The following is an 18,297-nucleotide window of genomic DNA, read 5'->3' as shown; positions in this document are numbered from 1 at the left end:
CACCCATCAGGAACAGGAACGGAGCCAACCTGAGCTCAGATAGTAGGCGTTGTCAGGTCCCTGAGTACATGCAATTTTGTGTACTTAAAGGGGTTCTCCAGGATCAAAAAATTAGGTCAGTGAGTGTCCGATACCCCTGGTGGTAGCTAAAGTGTCAGCAACAGGCACCAAAGCTACACAGCTCCATCCATTGTGTAGCAGACGGAGCTGGTTACTACAGAGCTGCTTCAATTCATTTCTGCAACTTTTGAACAGCTGATCATCAGGAGTGAAGGGTATCAGACCCCCGCCAATGTGATATTGATGACCTGTTCTAAGGATAGATCATTAATTGTTAAATCATGGAGAACCCCTTTAAAAGGGAAAACCAACAAAATTGGTGAAATGATTACATTGCTAGAGTTCATGAGTTTGGACCTCCACCAATTTTCTAAACGATAAATTGCTACTGAGATATTTCCATCACCAGATCAATGGTGAGGAGTGGGTCAAAAACACAGAACAGGTGCAATTCTTTCCATTATACCTGATCTCTGTGGAGGTGTCACTACTGGTTTTGGCTCACAACAACTGATGGAAATAACTGAAGTGTGAACTTGGCCTAAATCCAGATATCTGCAGTAATAGAAACCTCTGAGTAGTGTGAATGGTAAGGTTCCTTCGTTTTAGAAAATGGTGGAAGTCTAAGAATTTGCAGGTTTATATGTCAGTACAATACTTTTCATTGGATTTCCATTAAATCTTCTTAATTCTCCCTTTTTCATGAAAGTTAAGCTTTTAGATGAGCGGTTCCTAGCTGTTGTCTTGATAGGAAAACATCAAGACTCGTGGATTTCAATTGTTTTATAAGACACCGCACTTCCCATTAGTGACATTTCCGTGACAGCTGGTGATGTAACTGTGCCAAAAATTAATACATAGAATATAACATCCCTCATCCTTCAATTCTCGTCCATTGTGGTCATAAAGCCCTTCATCCTAGTGCAAAATTAAAGTACAAGACTCTATGATTGACACAGAAAAAAGAAGAGTGACTTCACCTACGCGTCAGGTATCATAAACCATAAAGGACTTCACAAGCTTTATTTACACGGTTATGTTCTCACGTCCACATAACACAGCACCTGCAGAACCAAACTGTGGCTTCAGCAGAGGGGAACCACAAACCTGCGTTCCCCTTACCAGTCCATGACATACTGTAAGACATTCTCTTGGGTTTTAAGTGAGGAGAGGATGGAGGAAAGGCTTCATTAACCCCTAGGCTGCTGTAAACATGGGTAAGATGAGCAGCAGAGGGGTTAACGCCGAAGTCGCCAGGAAAAAGCTGTGCTATGTTGAAGTGGGTGTCTTTGGCAGCTTCGGGTTGGACAGCCGTGGTCATGAAAAGGGGGCTTAGGCCTCAGACTCGAACATCTTCTTTCTGCCTTCCATGCCGGATTTCTCTTCAATGTTCTTACGCCAGTCACCAACATCACGGAGATCCTTCTCCTGGAGTTGAAGAGAAAAGTTTTGGTCAGTGACTACTTTTGATTGGTTTTACTTGTGACCGTAAACTAACACGGAAAAATGTCAAAATATTAATTGAGCAAATGGTGTCAAAATAGGAATGATGACTAATTTTATGTTAAGTATGACCACATTTGTTGGCTAAAATACATTTCAGGAGTGTGTTAAGCTAAGGCCTCACCTTGTCAGTGTCCTCTTTCTTGACCTGCTTGAGGTTGGCACGGAGCTCCATGTTGACCTTGTGCTTGGAACCAAGCAAAGCACGAAGCATGGCATCAGCAGACATACGTACACGTCTCAGTGGTGGCCTCTTGAATTTACCTCTCAGGTCAAAGATTTTCTGGTTTAAGTCTTCCAGCTGCATAAAGAACAAAGGTTTAGTTACAGCATTTGTAGCACAGTTACAGCTCTGCTTTACAGAATATGTTGCCTAATTGAGTTCTTATATTCTGTATGCTGAGACAACATGTTTAATTCAATCACAGGTGATTGAAGTGTCCATCTATTATAATGAGTAGCTCTTGTAGGGGCATTTTTATAGGGGCCGAGAATCAGGACAATTATCAGGGTGAAGTTTCTTGAGAGGGATTTTTCCTCATAACTGTCCAGTGTAGAGGTGCTGCCAAACACCCAAAGAACAAGCAAACAGCCCATGTAAAAAGGCCTTCAGAGCCTTAAATGGATTGTCCACTTTTTTTAATTTCTCCCACCCAGCGGCACCTATGAAGAGAACTATACTTACTTACTGTATTTTCCTGCTCCCGATGCCTTGTTCTGCCTGTTTAGGTCCCAAGCTTCCTACACTGCATTTTTGATCCCCACATGTAGACGTCCTGCATGGACAGGGTCACATCTGCTGCTGCAGCCAGTGATTGACCTCAGTGGTAATGTGTCCCCAAGCGCTACGTCACAGGTCCAGAAGTGCAGTGAAGAGATTGAGACCCACAGAACCAGAGACAAGCATCGGGGAGCAGGTAAGTATAGTTATTTTCGCAGGAACCGCTGGACAAACCCCTTTAAGCTGGCTAGATGGTGGGGACACCTACAACCTGATGGAAACCATTTTTTGATGGTTAAAACCTATAGCTAAATAACTGCAGTCAGCAGTCATCTTCCAAAGTATTTCAGACTTGGCCCACTAATAACGATTTTGATTTGAAGGCCACGTTCGTTAATAAAAGACATTAAAGGGGTTCTCCAGGAATGATTAACAATGGCCTCCTGCAACTTGTCCAAGAACCTGGGAGGAATTGGTTGCCACTACTGGCAGAACTGCCTAGGAGGGTAAGGGGTCGGGGCTCACTGCACTGCTCTACAATATATGGTAATGATTTGATGCTGCCTACGATATGCCATCATGGCTGACAGGAAAACTCACCAATATGTAGTATATGCAAGTGCCAAAGTGCAGCGTGTAGTGAGGCATTATTGCCCGGATTCATTTTTGCTGATCCCCTGACAGAACCAGCAAAAACACAGATGTAAAAGTTGCCTTATGTGTGCATTCCTCGCAGTGTGTGAATGAGACACTTCTAAATATATACAGTACCAGATGTGTCCTTCCTTACCTTTCCTCTCGCCTCGAGGGATCCCGAGATGAGTGGCATACGCTTTGAAAATGGAAAATGTTTGTGCTACTCTTTCCCCCCCCCCCCACATCTTAGCTTATCTCAGACCAAGCCAAAAGGTAAGGAAGGACACTTTGACATCACTTGAAGAAGACTTATTCAGTCTCGCCTTTCATCTTTTCTCTCACCTCCTTGCTGCTCTTTTGGACTTTCATCTCCATGTCGTATCTCTCCTCGTCTACCACATCGATCTTGGCATGCAACTTTTTGCACAGTTCCTAGAAGAAGCAACAGATTAAGAAAAGGGAAGCAATACAAGAAACCGCCCCGTTATTCCAACCCTTAAATACAGTACTGATAATATAATAAGTGATGGAGGCTATACATTTCTAAAAGGGAAATGTAGCATCACACAGCGTCCAGTCAGATAACTGGCAAACACATGGTCACACTGTGCCAGAGCAGGAGCCACACATTCCAGTATGGTTGGACATGAACCGAGCACACATACTGTGCATCTACTCAACTGATTAGGGTCACAAAACAAGGGCTAGGTTCACATCTGTGTTGTAGGCTTTGTCAGGACAGATTGCATCATTACTGCCGGACATGATGGTGCAGCAGGCTGCACTACTTTGTCCTGTGGAATGATGGACATCATGACGGAAACCCAACGGACCCCATTATAGACAATGTGGTCCAGTTGGTATCACGTGACTTGCACCTTTTTTTTCTGTTCCTATGATAGAACAGAAAAACAAAGATGGAGATCAATATTCCCCATACTCCAGTTTTCTGGTGTAAAAAAGTCACAAAAACCTCAACTGCAGTTTTTACTTTCTGAAAAGCTGCATCGTGAGAGTGAAACGTGGACACAGTTAGGGCTACAGGACCCAGCACATTTATCGTCACCTCATTCTGATTAAAGAGGACCTTGTCCCCTCTCCTGACATGTCTATTTTAGTAACAACTTGCATTCCCTGTGTAATAACAATTCTGGAGCATCTATTCTTATGACTCTATGTTGTGCCAATCCTTTATTATTCCTGCTAGAAGTTATAGAATAATTGCCAGCAGTTTGCAATGAAAGTCCAGATAGGTGATACCAGTTGGGCATGTCTCCCTGCACAGCCTGACACTGGCAGCACTGATTGGATAATGTCAGACTGAGCAGGGACAAATCCCCAACTGGTAGCCCCCATCTGGACCCTCATTGCAAACTGCTAGTAATTCAGAACCCCTAGCAGGAATAATAAAGGAATCATACATCAGAGAGTCATAAGAATAGATGCTCCAGAACTGTTATTTCATGGTAGATGCAAGTAGTTACCAAAATATTTACTTTATTATTTATTTAATGATGATGATTATTATTATTTATTTTATTATTTTGTATTATTTTATTATTTATTTATTTAGACAAATCAGGTGAGGTGACAGGGCGTCTTTAATCAGAAGGACAGTATTTACTCACATGGGCACAGTACTAGGGATGGACTGCTTAAGACATCACCGGTAACCTATCAGATCATCTTTGGAAGATGCATAACCTTCTATATACCCAGGAAGACAAGTAACATCTCTAGGGGTACCTGCAGCTCCTGCAGGGAATGTGGTAGACTCAGTGGTTGACAGTGCTCGGCCAGGTAACTTTCCTTCTCAGCGGCCGCATCAGCTTCTTCTTTCTCAAGAGCAGTTTTGGCCACCTGGAGCATCAAGCTCTGCAAAGACAAGAGAGGGATTGTTAGCAGGTCTTGTGATGTGACTAGTAGGGATCGTTAAAGGGAGCCTGTCAGGTTGAACATGGCTTCTGAGGGAGCAGGTTATAGAGCAGGAGGAGCTGAGCAGATTTAAAGTTTAGTGGGGAAAAGTCATTTATTCATGGGAATCCCTGCTCTTTCCATGCTTAGGAGTCCAGTAGGCGGTCCTACTCGGTGACTGCCAACTGTCTCTGTATGTGCAGTCATAAAGGGAAGGCTATTAAAGAGGTTTTCCTAAAGTTATTTTTTTTTTACTAATGACCTACACTCTGGATAAGTCATCAGTATCTGATCAGTGGGGACCCCCGCTGACCACCTGTTTGAGAAGGCACTAACGGCCGCAATAGCGCCACAGCCTTCTCTGTGCTTACCAAGCACAGCGCCATACATTGTATGGTGGGGCTATGCTTGGTATTGCAGCTCAGCTCCATTCACTTCAATGGGGCTGAGATGCGCCTAGGCTATGTGACTGATGAATGTGAGGTCACATGGCCTAGGGGAAAAAAAAAGAAAAGGCGCGGAGTCCTGGGTGTCGTACCCCTCACTCCCCATAGAACACACTCGGAAAACCCCTCTAAACAATGAAAGGACCGCCCACTGGACTATAGATCAGGTTGCAATTACATAGAAGAGGTCAAATGGTGTGATGATGTCACTACGTTTTGCCGCTTGCGCCAGACACCTTACAGAGGGTGATAGGAAGTGGACCGCTCATCGTGGGAACAGGGTTTGTTGAGTTTCAAGTTTTCTTATTTTGTATTGGTTCGCATACTAGTAACTACTTTGAGAGCATGAGAGGGGTTATTACTGTCTAAGGATCACTATGGGGGACATTACTGCACTAAGGGGGGCAGTATTGTACTAAGGGGGCATTGCTGCACTAAGACGGGGCATAGCTGTAATAAGAGAGCCTTGCTGTACTATGGGGGGCATTGCTGCACTAAGAGGGGCATTGCTGCACTAAGACGGGGCATAGCTGTAATAAGAGAGCCTTGCTGCACTATGGGGGGCATTGCTGCACTAAGAGGGGCATTGCTGCACTAAGACGGGGCATAGCTGTAATAAGAGAGCCTTGCTGTACTATGGGGGGCATTGCTGCACTAAGAGGGGCATTGCTGCACTAAGACGGGGCATAGCTGTAATAACAGAGCCTTGCTGCACTATGGGGGGCATTGCTGCACTAAGAGGGGCATTGCTGCACTAAGACGGGGCATAGCTGTAATAAGAGAGCCTTGCTGTACTATGGGGGGCATTGCTGCACTAAGAGGGGCATTGCTGCACTAAGACGGGGCATAGCTGTAATAAGAGAGCCTTGCTGTACTATGGGGGGCATTGCTGCACTAAGAGGGGCATTGCTGCACTAAGACGGGGCATAGCTGTAATAAGAGAGCCTTGCTGTACTATGGGGGGCATTGCTGCACTAAGAGGGGCATTGCTGCACTAAGACGGGGCATAGCTGTAATAAGAGAGCCTTGCTGTACTATGGGGGGCATTGCTGCACTAAGAGGGGCATTGCTGCACTAAGACGGGGCATAGCTGTAATAAGAGAGCCTTGCTGTACTATGGGGGGCATTGCTGCACTAAGAGGGGCATTTCTGCACTAAGACGGGGCATAGCTGTAATAAGAGAGCCTTGCTGTACTATGGGGGGCATTGCTGCACTAAGAGGGGCATTGCTGCACTAAGACGGGGCATAGCTGTAATAAGAGAGCCTTGCTGTACTATGGGGTGCATTGCTGCTCTATGGAGACATAGCTGCACTAAACTGACTGTACTAAGGAGCACTAAGGGGATATTATTGTATTAACAGGCACTAAGGGGGACATTGCTGATATAAGGGGCACAAAGGGACCATTTTTATTGTAAAATAATCAAAAAGGGACAAATGTAATGAGAGTGCTGCAAAAGTGATCAGCCAGATATGCCTTTGCGTTACATTCTGCAGACATGAGTCATGACTGGAGGAAGTATGGAGGCCTGGGCCAGATGAACAAGAAAAGGGAAAGTGAACAATTCCATTCAGAGAGCACGTTATCTGTAAAAGTCACTATATGTACTGTGCTATATTCACTTATATACTGTATGTGTATAATGGGTATTTACTACTATAGGGTCATTGTAAGGTAATATATTTGGTCTTAGTACAGTGGCTTCTATTCAGTATCAGTATGGTGGTATTTAGTCACTATGTGTTGGTAAATTGTGTTCATGGTCTGGCAGTATCTTTTGGCCAGTGTTATTATTGGTAATATTAGTCTTGATTTTGTAGGTTTTATTCACTAACAGTATGGTGATAATACGTGTTACTTCTATAATGCTATTATTTGTTAACTGTATTATTTAGAGGTATACTATATATGGGAAATTGGATTTTCTTTTTAAGGGGGAGGGACCCTTTGCTTTGGGCAGATTTATCAGAATATTGGGCGAATAGATTATTCTCCACTTTTAAAGCAGGGACCTGAAATTCAGCAAGAAAGTCAAAGTTATCATGAGTTGTATGGATGCATTGACAGTAACACGTCCATGTTAGACTTTCATGGAAAGGACCATAAGGTATTACATGTGGAAGAAACCCAATTTAGACATGAATACAGGAAAGGATTCTTTACAGTTAGAGCAGTCAGACGATGGAATGCTGTACCCCAAGAGATAGTGATGGCCGATGCTACGTCGAGATGCTTATCTAATAGCAACCTGCATTGAAAGTTATAATGAATCTAACAATTAATCTTTACTTGATCGAGAAAGGTGGATCTTGATGGACCTGTGTCCTCTTTCAGCCTATATAAGGTCAATAATTAATATCTCTCCAGTCAGTCATCGCTGAATTCCCATCGTTGGTTTGTTTTTGGGGGGAATTTAAGTGTAAGTTGCATGTGAGTGTTTGAGGAAAATGATAGTAGGGTAAGAAGACCTGGTTGTCCTGTACTTACCTTCAGGTGTGTCTTACGGGAAGCCGAGATTTTAGACATCTTGGCGGTTTATGTGATACCTGCACAAAGGAGAAAAAAAAGAAGAATGACTGCTTGCCGGCTCCTTTCTTCGAGGACACAACCAAGGTCCTACAACTTGAGAAACAACAACTGAATCACTACTAAATCTAGACTCCTCTCTTCTTCAATTTCTTCCCCTTCGTGGCTTCTAGCTGCTAAAGAAGGGGATCATAGATATGGCCATCTGCCCCCTCTTTTAAGTCATTTGATCTCATGGGAAGTAAGGGAAACTTTGTAAGACTTTCCTAAAATATCTTGAGGAACCTGTAAGGAACGTCAGCTGTCTCTTTCCCCTCTGACATGGTGCTGCTCTGAAAACCTTCACTATCAACCCCCCAGCCAATAAAGAGGGCACAGGTGAAAATACTGAGGATTATTTACTCCCTCTGCTTTAAAACTGACACCAGACATATTACGGAGGTCTTATTTCATACTCCAAATTAAGAACATGCTGCACTGTGTTATAATGCAAAGTATCTCTCCCTTGGTCACCGCAGTCAACACATTGGGTGCTACGATACCAAAGATCGCGGTCTAGGCATGCAGGGCTACATGACAATGATCATTATAGCCACATCTCAAGATGTTCTACTGCACATAATGATTATGTCTACTGACATCTTAATGGAAATACTCTACAACGTAATGCTCATCGGCATCAGTGTACTCCTAATGGTTAACGACTGTAAGGCACCCTAGGCCATTCTAAGCTCTCTGAAACTACTAGTGTGACCAGACCCAGAAGAAGCATGTTAGGAGTTGTAGTTCTACAGCCATACATTGTTCAAGCCTATTAAATGGTATATAGACAACATGTTTTACTAGATCTTAATTTCCAAAATGGAGTCAACCATCTCTGTAGTACAGTACACAAGCACCCAGCATACAATGATATACATTGCTCCCCATACTGATATAATTGAGATCTTAATTCATTTACATACAGATGTAGCAGCGCTCACTTTGTCAGATATGGATTAATCTGTCACTTGACACAATTGCTGTGACAGCAGAGCGATTTCACATAGGACGGCCGTTCAATCCATCAATCAATCCACTGAACTAACTGATCTCCATGTGCAATCACAATGCACAAACCAAGCGGGCCCAAAATAATGTGTATCTATACCACTAAGGACATATTATGTAAGATGGATGGATTAGGTAATAGATACATATTAGATTAGATAGATAGATAATAGATAGATAGATAGATAGATAGATAGATAGATAGAAAAAATAGATAATAGATAGATAGATAGAAGAATAAATAATAGGATAGACAGATAAAGCATGCATATTTGTATAGTTTAACTGTAATTTCAGCAATATATGAAACCTATTTACAGAATATACTCCAGGAGTGTTGCAACCAAGAATTACGCAGTTCTTATTAGGAAATCCTAATCTTGTGACACAGGTGTAAGAAAGATTTCTATATATATAAATGTACCATATTTATATATATATATATATATATATATATATATAACAAAGAAAAATGGCGGCACTGGCGGTAATGGAAAAAATCGGGTGCACGTTCCAGGGGAATTGACTTCTTACCCCAACAATTAAATCCAGAAAACGAGCGGCAACGTTTCGGCTAATCGGTGCAACGTTTCGGCTAATCTACCGGAGTGCCGCTCGTTTTCTGGATTTATATATATATATATATAGATAGAGAGAGAGCAATAGATAGATATTTACATGTGTGCGTCTGATCTTTTACCTCTGGTTTACATTGCCTCTGATGGGGCACTGCCAAGTCTTGGTATAAAGGTGGCCATACACCGCAGTGTAAAGTTGATCAAAACGAACGATATGAACCAAATGGGTGAAATTTAAAAACGAACAATCCTTCCGGCTGACTAATGATACAAAATGTCTTTGTCCGGAAAGAAGCCCACCATGTTTAAAATTTTCGCCTGACGATCGTAAGTCCCTGAACAATTTTTCCATGAGAGAATATTCCCCAAAAGATCTTTCGTCTGTCATCCTGAAGTCAGAATGACTGTAACGGTCGCTATGGACTAAAACGCGTATGAGGGCACCCACATAAGAGACGATCGCTGGTTCAACCACTGTTCCGCTGACTTCTATGTGCTGTGTATGGCCACCTTTAGACTAGGAGCACTCATGTCTATGATAGGTTCCTTTCTCAGCAGTTTTGGGCCCCATCATCTTAATACATATATATGCGGAGGGCACACATTTGCCCCTGCCGCCTTATTGCCCTGGCCAGGATTTTTCTTACCTGACCCTTGTGGACGGAGCCCTCTGAATGAAGCAGGAATAGGACTGCCAGTAATGGGCAATGAGGGGGGTATTAATGTGCTGGGGGGAGTCCCAGATTTTTGCTGCTTAGCTCAGTAAGGGCATGCAAGCCCCCAGCATCCAATCACAGGGTGGTGGACACAAATACTCAGGCCCTCCCACAGCAGGTCATCTCAAGACATCTTAACCCTCAGTTTGCTGCAAACTATACTGATCACATAATAAAAGTATAAATTAATTTTCTTAATTCTATCTATCCACCTACTGTACATTCTTCTTGTCTCTGCTTCCCCTTATACTCTTCATTCCCCACCAGCATTTGTAGGGAAGCCCCTATCCTGTTTTAGTACTGAGCCCACCTGTCCTTTTTGCTTTCAGCAGCCACAGAAATAGGACACCGCGACCCATCCAGTCTGTGACATTCCCTGTTATTTTATTGCTTCTCATTCACACACCTCTGCCCTGTAATGTCCTCAAACATTCACTGTGTTTCCCTTCCTGGGGACTTAATGATTTAGTCAACAAAGAAAAAAAGCAGTTCTGTGCTGCCCCATGCTGGACACTATTGATAATGCAAGCAGCAAACGCTTACCGGAGGCCCTTCACTATTTATTTATAGCACCAAGCCACCAACATATACCATGGTATGGTAAGGATGCCTTCATAGGCCACGGATATTGGTGCAGACATTTCCGTGAATGAAAAGCATTTCCATTCATCTGAATCGGGCTTGCAGAAATTCATGTGCTTTCCACCCCATTCAAATGAATGAAATTGATTTCCAAGACGCGAAAAAAAAATAATCCAACACGGGTAGATTTTTGGCAGTTCTGGGGACATGGCCCCCTGCGAGTCGTGCTGAGACCCCATTCAGTCCAGTGGCTTCTCTTGCATACGACCAAAATGGTTGTTTCCTCTGTCACCGCCAGGGTATGTAATATTTGTGATTTACAAAATACGAGGTGTTACTTATGTATGTAAATGTTCCTAACCATTCAACTGTGTAGGTAAGGGCTCTTTCACACCTGCGTTCTTTTCTTCCGGCATAGAGTTCCGTCGTCGGGGCTCTATGCCGGAAGAATCCTGATCAGTTTTATCCTAATGCATTCTGAATGGAGAGAAATCCGTTCAGGATGCATCAGGATGTCTTCAGTTCCGGAACGGAACGTTTTTTGGCCGGAGAAAATACCGCAGCATGCTGCGCTTTTTGCTCCGGCCAAAAATCCTGAAGACTTGCCGCAAGGCCGGATCCGGAATTAATGCGCATTGAAAGGCATTAATCCGGATCCGGCCTTAAGCTAAACGTCGTTTCGGCGCATTGCCGGACCCGACGTTTAGCTTTTTCTGAATGGTTACCATGGCTGCCAGGACGCTAAAGTCCTGGCAGCCATGGTAAAGTGTAGCGGGGAGCGGGGGAGCAGCATACTTACCGTCCGTGCGGCTCCCGGGGCGCTCCAGAGTGACGTCAGGGAACACGTCATCCATGCGCATGGGGCGCTCTGACGTCATTCTGGAGCGCCCCGGGAGCCGCACGGACTGTAAGTATACCGCTCCCCGCGCTCCTACTATGGCAACCAGGACTTTAATAGCGTCCTGGCTGCCATAGTAACACTGAACGCATTTTGAAGACGGATCCGTCTTCAAATGCTTTCAGTACACTTGCGTTTTTCCGGATCTGGCGTGTAATTCCGGCATCCGGACAACGCAAGTGTGAAAGAGGCCTAAAACCTTCAGCAAATGTAGGAGGAAGATTTGTGAACATATTAAAGGAGTATTCAGTTTATTTGTTTGTTTATATAATAGAAAATTATACAATTTTAAAATAAACATGTATTTAAAATTTTGCTTGCTTACCTTTCTTATGTCAGGTTGTTCACCCCTATCTGAACAGTAGAATGGTATGGTCCATAATCTAAATACTTTTACAATTGCATGTACCGTACTGTACTTCGCTCTATAAGACGCACCTAGGTTTTAGAGGAGGACAATAAGAAAAAAATATTTTTCATTAGACCTTAGATCAGACCAGCAATCAGACCCCCAATGTTAATCAGACCTCAGCTAACAAACCCCAATCAGACCACAGATCAGACCCCCAATGTTAATAAGACCCCAATAAGACCTCAGATGAGACCCCCATACCTCATATCAGCCCCCCATGCCTCAGGTCAGCCCCTTCCCATGCGTCAGATCAGCCCCCCACGCCATTTATCAGACCCCCATGCCATTTATCAGCCCCCATGCCATTTATGATCTCCTATTATGAGCCCCAATGCCATTTATGAGCCCCCAGGCCACAGAGCAAATAAAATAATAAAAAAAAACACTTACCTCTCCTGCTCTGGATGCCGCCACTCCTCACCTCCAGCGCTTATTCCTGCTTCGGCTGTGCTGTGACCGGACGCGCACAGCGTGAGGTCATAGAGCGCTGTGTGCAGCCACAGCACAGCTGAGGACCAGGAAGCGGTGAGTACAGAGCCCGGGGAGCGCTGCATTCACCTCTTCCCGGTCCTCTGGTCCTAATGAGCACCTCCATAATTGAAGCGCTTATTAGGGGAGGGGAAAAAGTGCGTCTTATGGGGCAAAATATACGGTAATCAAAATTTAGTATAGCCACTAAACTATTACATAAAATGTATCTGTATAGCACCATCTGCTGTTTGTTCTTTTTCCTATTCTTTGTCAACCTCACCGAGGTAGTCACACGCACTCAGTTTAAATCTTCAACTGTCACCAGACATATTATAATCTGTTAGAAGCTGCGGCAGTTACAGTGAAAGAGCTACAGCAGAAAGGACACACCCCCTGAGGAAGGACACGTCCCCTGATCTGCCAGCCTGGACATCGGCGGCCATCTTGGGTGCAAATTCAGCCACCACGGAGGGATCCACTGTCTCCTGGATCGTGGCCAGCGTCGATGGACCATTCTTCCAGACCAGCTGGGACATGCGGATCTCCGGTGGGTACTGTTCGTAGACTGGCTCCCCGTTGACGAGCATCTCTCCCCACTTAGGTTGTGGGAGCACCATTTTCTCTGATTCCTCCGTCATGATCAATGCAGGAAATGAGGGTGGAGCCCAGAGGGAGGGGTCTTCACTCCCTTGGCTCACATTGCAGAGTTCTTGGTGGGCAGTCTTTAGTTTTCCCGCTTCTAGGGGGGCGTAGTCATAATTTTTGCGCTCCTGAGAGGGCATTCTTGAGTTTTCCCGCTTTCAACGTGCATGAAGAAGCGGCGCCATTACACGAATATGGCTGATAAACCCTTGGAGTGCCGATGCGCACCGGGTAGCGCTTTCTGGCACAGAAATAAAGGCAGCAAAGTCAATTTTTAGGGTTTTGGCACAATTCTCCGATCTTGCAGTACTGTTAAACATACAATTTGATCCTGTTGGCGCACAGTTCGATCCTGTTATGGCAGGGACAGGCACACAATCCGATCCTGTTGGCACACAGTTCGATCCTGTTCGTGACGCCAAAAATGCAGAGAGCCAGGATATGGGTGGTTAATAGTCTATAGTTTGTTCGTGACGCCAATTTCAGCTTGCACAGGGTACTATCAAAGGGCCCTTCCAAGGTGTTATAACTCATGCCCCAGGTTAGGATTGCCAGAGTGGTGTAATTGCCTATAATGTCTCTGTATGATGATGATAATGGTGTCAACGGTGTCTCCTACCTGGGTACGGCTGGACTCCTGGCTCACTTGCAATAAATTGAGTGTAGTGATAGTAGGAGTAATAGAGGGATTTTGCAGCAGAAACGATGTCCATACCTTTAGATGAAGTTCAAACTTGTCTTTACTGACGATAACTTTCATCCAAGCAAAATACAGCTTTGGTCTTTGGTCCCAGCAGGTTTTGGCAATGGTTGGCAGGAATAAATCTTCTGCACTATACCTCTGGAGCTTGCAGGAAAAGACGTCTGCTTGTTAGCTCTATAACTGTGGCAGGAATTTAGCTTCTGCACTTCTCTTTATCTTCTGCTTTAAGGGGACTGACTAGCTGAGGAGGAATATGGCTTCTAGGTCTCTGGACTTTACTCACAGATAGACTCTCAGGGAATGCTTTCGTCCTGGAACTGGAGATTGTCTGCTTTCTTCATCCAGCCGAGGCTGAGGGTTCTCAGGCTGGGGAGGTGATCAATGTCTCAGCCGAGACAAGATCCTGGCTTTCTTCCCTATGCAGGGGGACTCCTGAACTCTATCACACAGCCTTCCCCAACAGGGGTGGCTGGCACACTGACCTAACTTCCTCCCCCAGAGGGGGAGCTAAGCTGGAATGAACTATTCCAGCCTAGATTCACTAAACTATAACTAGTTCCTTACCAATCCATTGCTGCCACCTGCTGGTGAACCTGGAAAATTACAGTTACAATTGAATTTAGCATGGTTTTGTATGCACATTTGTGAAGACATAATATAAATTATATCTGATGACAATATAAAGGCTCTTAGGAGATAGTAGCGGGGTAGAGGTGTGTGGTAACAAAACTCTGGGGTGTTACACATTTTGTTTCCGTATTTCCGTTCCGCAAAAAAATAGAACATGTCCTATTATTATCCGCATTACAGACAAGGATAGGACTGTTCTATTAGGCTAGGTGTACACAACGAAATGTGTCGCGTGACAATACGTCGTGCGATAGAATGCACACAGACGTCATGCACTGCAACATTTGCCGTGCGAATGAATGCACACAGACGTCATCCGTATTTTTTGCGGATCCGTTTTTTGCGGACCGCAAAATACATACGGTCGTGTGCATGAGACCTAACTACCCCTTTTCCTTCTTTATTTAAAATCTCTCCCCCAATAAAGAAGCTGACACACTGCTTGACGAACGAAAGGTATAGGCTGTCTCCGGATACCAGACAATGCATTTCCTCTGCCAATCGACGACAGAAAATGCACCCAATGGGCATAATGCAGCAAGCAACATTAAGCTTACCCAACAGTGACTGTAACCTACGCAGATGAAGCTTACGTGCCCGCAGTGCCGTCCACACTACCTTAAGCAAATCCTCCAATTTGTCCGCTGGCAATCGACATTCCATAGCCACCGAATCCAGCTCAATTCCCAATGAATATCTCATGTGATCGCCGAGGCCTACTTTTAGTATTTCCTACCCCAGTGACGACACGTTCATCGGTCACATGGCCTAGGAGCAGCTCAGCCCCATTCAAGTGAATGGGGCTAAGCTGTAATACCAAGGCTGTAATACCAAGGCAGCGGCACTCACAGGAGCCTTCTCAAAACAGCTGATCGTCGGGGTCCGGGGTGTTGGACCCCCACAATCAGATACTGATGACCATTGTTGAGCGAATCGGACTGATGTATCCGAACCCGATTAGTTTGAAAACTTCATTAACAATATAGCCTCTGTACTACCATAAAATGTATGGGCTCCGCAGAGGTCTTCACGATCTTGCTGCAAATATCGCACATCTTGCTTCGGCTTACATCTATGACTTGACACTTCGGTTATGCGCATAAAATACAGTGTGAAAATCCAAATCTGAACTCGGTTTTGTGCCTCATTAATGAAGCCAAGATCAGCTTCGGATTTTGACACTGTAATTTATGCACATAACCGAAGTGTCACATCATAGACGCAAGAAAAAGCAAGTCTCGCAATATTTGCAGCAAGATCTTGAAGACCTCTGCGGAGCCCATACATTTTAAGGTAGTACGGATGCTATATTGTTAATGAAGTTAATGAAGTTTTTAAACTAATCGGGTTCAGATACATCAGTCCGAACCCGATTCGCTCAACACTACTGATGACCTATCCAGAGGATAGGCAATCAGTAAAATAAAATCTTGAAAAACCCTTTTGTAGTGGGGCTTAAACTATCAGAATACAGGGTCAACCCAAGTAGGAAGGACCCGCAACACATTATACCACCCCAGCAGAGCCAAATGTAACAGTGCATCACAAAATACTGCCCCAGCAGCATAAAATACCTCCCCAAAAATATCCCCTCTGTGGTGGCCAGCAGCTGCTACGTTCTGTCCTCCTACTCCATCTGCTCTAGGATGGCAGTACAGTTCAATTCAGGTGTTAGGAGGAGAGCATTAGTTCATTACCATGGCTGGCGGTCATGAGAAGGGCTCAAGTGCCCCCCTGGGCATCGGCCCTCCAGGAAGTTCTCTGTAGGGTCTATGGCCAGTCTGCCCCTGGTACTAACTATGCAACTGTGTAACCCTGTCCTGTGCACCTGCCCTTCTTGGAGAGCTGCTCGTGAGTGGTAGAGCCAATGGGAGTTCCAGCAGACCTGTTACAAAGCTCCTGTGGAGGCATCTACCCTGGTTGGCGCACCATTACAGATACCGATTGTTCATACTGTGAATGTCAGTCATATATCAATCTTCATCTACATAACCTTCAGTTAGAAAGCATTGCAACATACAAGCCATTCGTATGGATTACAGAAGCCCAATGTCTTTTCAATACGTCATGAATGGAACACGCTGTTCTCTGTTCCACCTGTCCCAGTCCTCTCCAAATTAGCTCTTTCAAGGGCATGTAAAGAATAAGACACAAGACACAAGCCTATTATGCTCCTTAGCAAAGTATGGTCTACGTAGTAGCAGTCTGCCCTGTGCTTTCAGATGGGTCCCACCCATGAGATCACTACCACATTTACAATTATTTTTATTAAAGGGGTTTTCCTGGTACCTAATTGCGATGACCTATCCTTAGAATAGGTCATCAATATCCAAATGGTGTGGGTCTGACACCATGTATCTCCACCGATCAGCTGCTACCTGCAGCCACCAGGGCCATGATTAGCAAATTGCTTTACGGCAGCCCCATGGACCATAGACACAGTGGTCAGGAGCATACCTCATTGACTTCTATGGGAGAGTTTGCTAGGCATGCTCTGTGACCTGTGCAGAGGTCATTGTACAAGGAATGAGTAGATAAGCTCTGACAATCACCTATTTTGAATGGTGGATACTGTCTTATCTATACACAGAGGTGATATCATTACAGGCAGGCTTAGAATGACAGATAAGCAGATAACTGCAGTAAAGTGATCTGTACAGACCAAGAAGTGATGCCTATTATGAGGCTCAGTGGTCAGTGCAAAAACAGCAGGAATTTATGGTTTTGTTTAAATATAAATATTGACGTGGGAAATTGAAAACATCCCCAAAGATTCTTTAAAAATATGATTATGGGAGGGGTCACATCACATTTTTCCTTTCCGTTTAATGTATACAAAAAAACATATACGTTAAACGGATACCAAACATCCCTTTTTTAATGATGAGGACTGTCCACTGGGCTTATTTTGCATATGGCCCAAAAGATGGTTTTTGGTGGCTATGAAGATGATGAAAGGGAGTTAAATGTCTATTTAGGGAAACTGTATGTCACCTACAGGAACAACAGTTTAATGTGGTGACGGACTGCCTTTAATAACAATTATGAGTTACTATAGTACCACCTCATATTTGAATTCATCACAATAGCATAAAAAAGCAAACTATAAAAACAATTTAAAATATGTCCAGCACAGAAATAGTTACAAATAGATAGAGGACATCGTTAATATTGGATTGGTGAGGGTCCAGCACCAGGGACCCCCATCAATTAGCCGTTCCCTGCAGCCTCCAACTCTGGAACCAGCACTATGAATGGAACAGGAAGCACAGCGCCGTTCAAAATGTAGTGGCCATGCCGGGTTACTGCAGCTTAGCTCTCATTCACTTTAATAGGTGCTTAGCTGCAGTAACCCAGCAGGACCATGGCCTCAACTGGATTATGGACTGCTAAGGGACGGTTAACATCATCGCCAGTTCTCCATTCTTCTGATCCATCAGAAGAACACAAAAATAAATTAAAAAAATGGATCCTGTAAAAAAAAATGGATCAGTATAGAGCAGGAGGAGCTGAGCAGATTCATATATAGTATCAGTGGGAAAGATTTCAGTATAAGAGTCTTTCATTCATTTAAAAGGAATGTGTCATCAGAAAATGGCCTATTGTTTAAATCACTTATTTATGTTTAACCACCTCCGGACCGCCTAACGCAGGATCGCGTTCCGGAGGTGGCAGCGCTGCGCACAGTCACGCATATACGCGTCATCTCGCGAGACGCGAGACTTCCTGTGAACGCGCGCACACAGGAACGGAAGGTAAGAGAGTTGATCTCCAGCCTGCCAGCGGCGATCGTTCGCTGGCAGGCTG

The 18,297-nt window shown here is 44.3% G+C and overlaps 1 protein-coding gene across 1 annotated transcript; it reads right to left on the bottom strand.

Moving 5' to 3' along the window:
- Positions 1–1,047: 1,047 nt before the first annotated feature.
- Positions 1,048–10,183, bottom strand: TNNI2 (troponin I2, fast skeletal type). The gene is made up of 6 exons (XM_040410105.1): positions 10,084–10,183; positions 7,770–7,828; positions 4,667–4,795; positions 3,263–3,352; positions 1,688–1,864; positions 1,048–1,488 (listed from the first exon to the last, which is right to left on the bottom strand). The coding sequence occupies exons 2-6, from the start codon at positions 7,806–7,808 to the stop codon at positions 1,393–1,395; spliced, it is 531 nt and encodes a 176-aa protein (XP_040266039.1). The 5' UTR covers positions 7,809–7,828; positions 10,084–10,183; the 3' UTR covers positions 1,048–1,392.
- Between the last annotated feature and the right edge of the window lie 8,114 nt (positions 10,184–18,297).

The sequence above is a fragment of the Bufo bufo genome, chromosome 10 (genome assembly GCF_905171765.1).
Source record: "Bufo bufo chromosome 10, aBufBuf1.1, whole genome shotgun sequence".
Taxonomy (NCBI): Eukaryota; Metazoa; Chordata; class Amphibia; order Anura; family Bufonidae; genus Bufo; species Bufo bufo.
The sequence above is the reverse complement of the archived record's forward strand: the minus strand, read 5'-3'. Positions and strand labels throughout refer to the sequence as shown.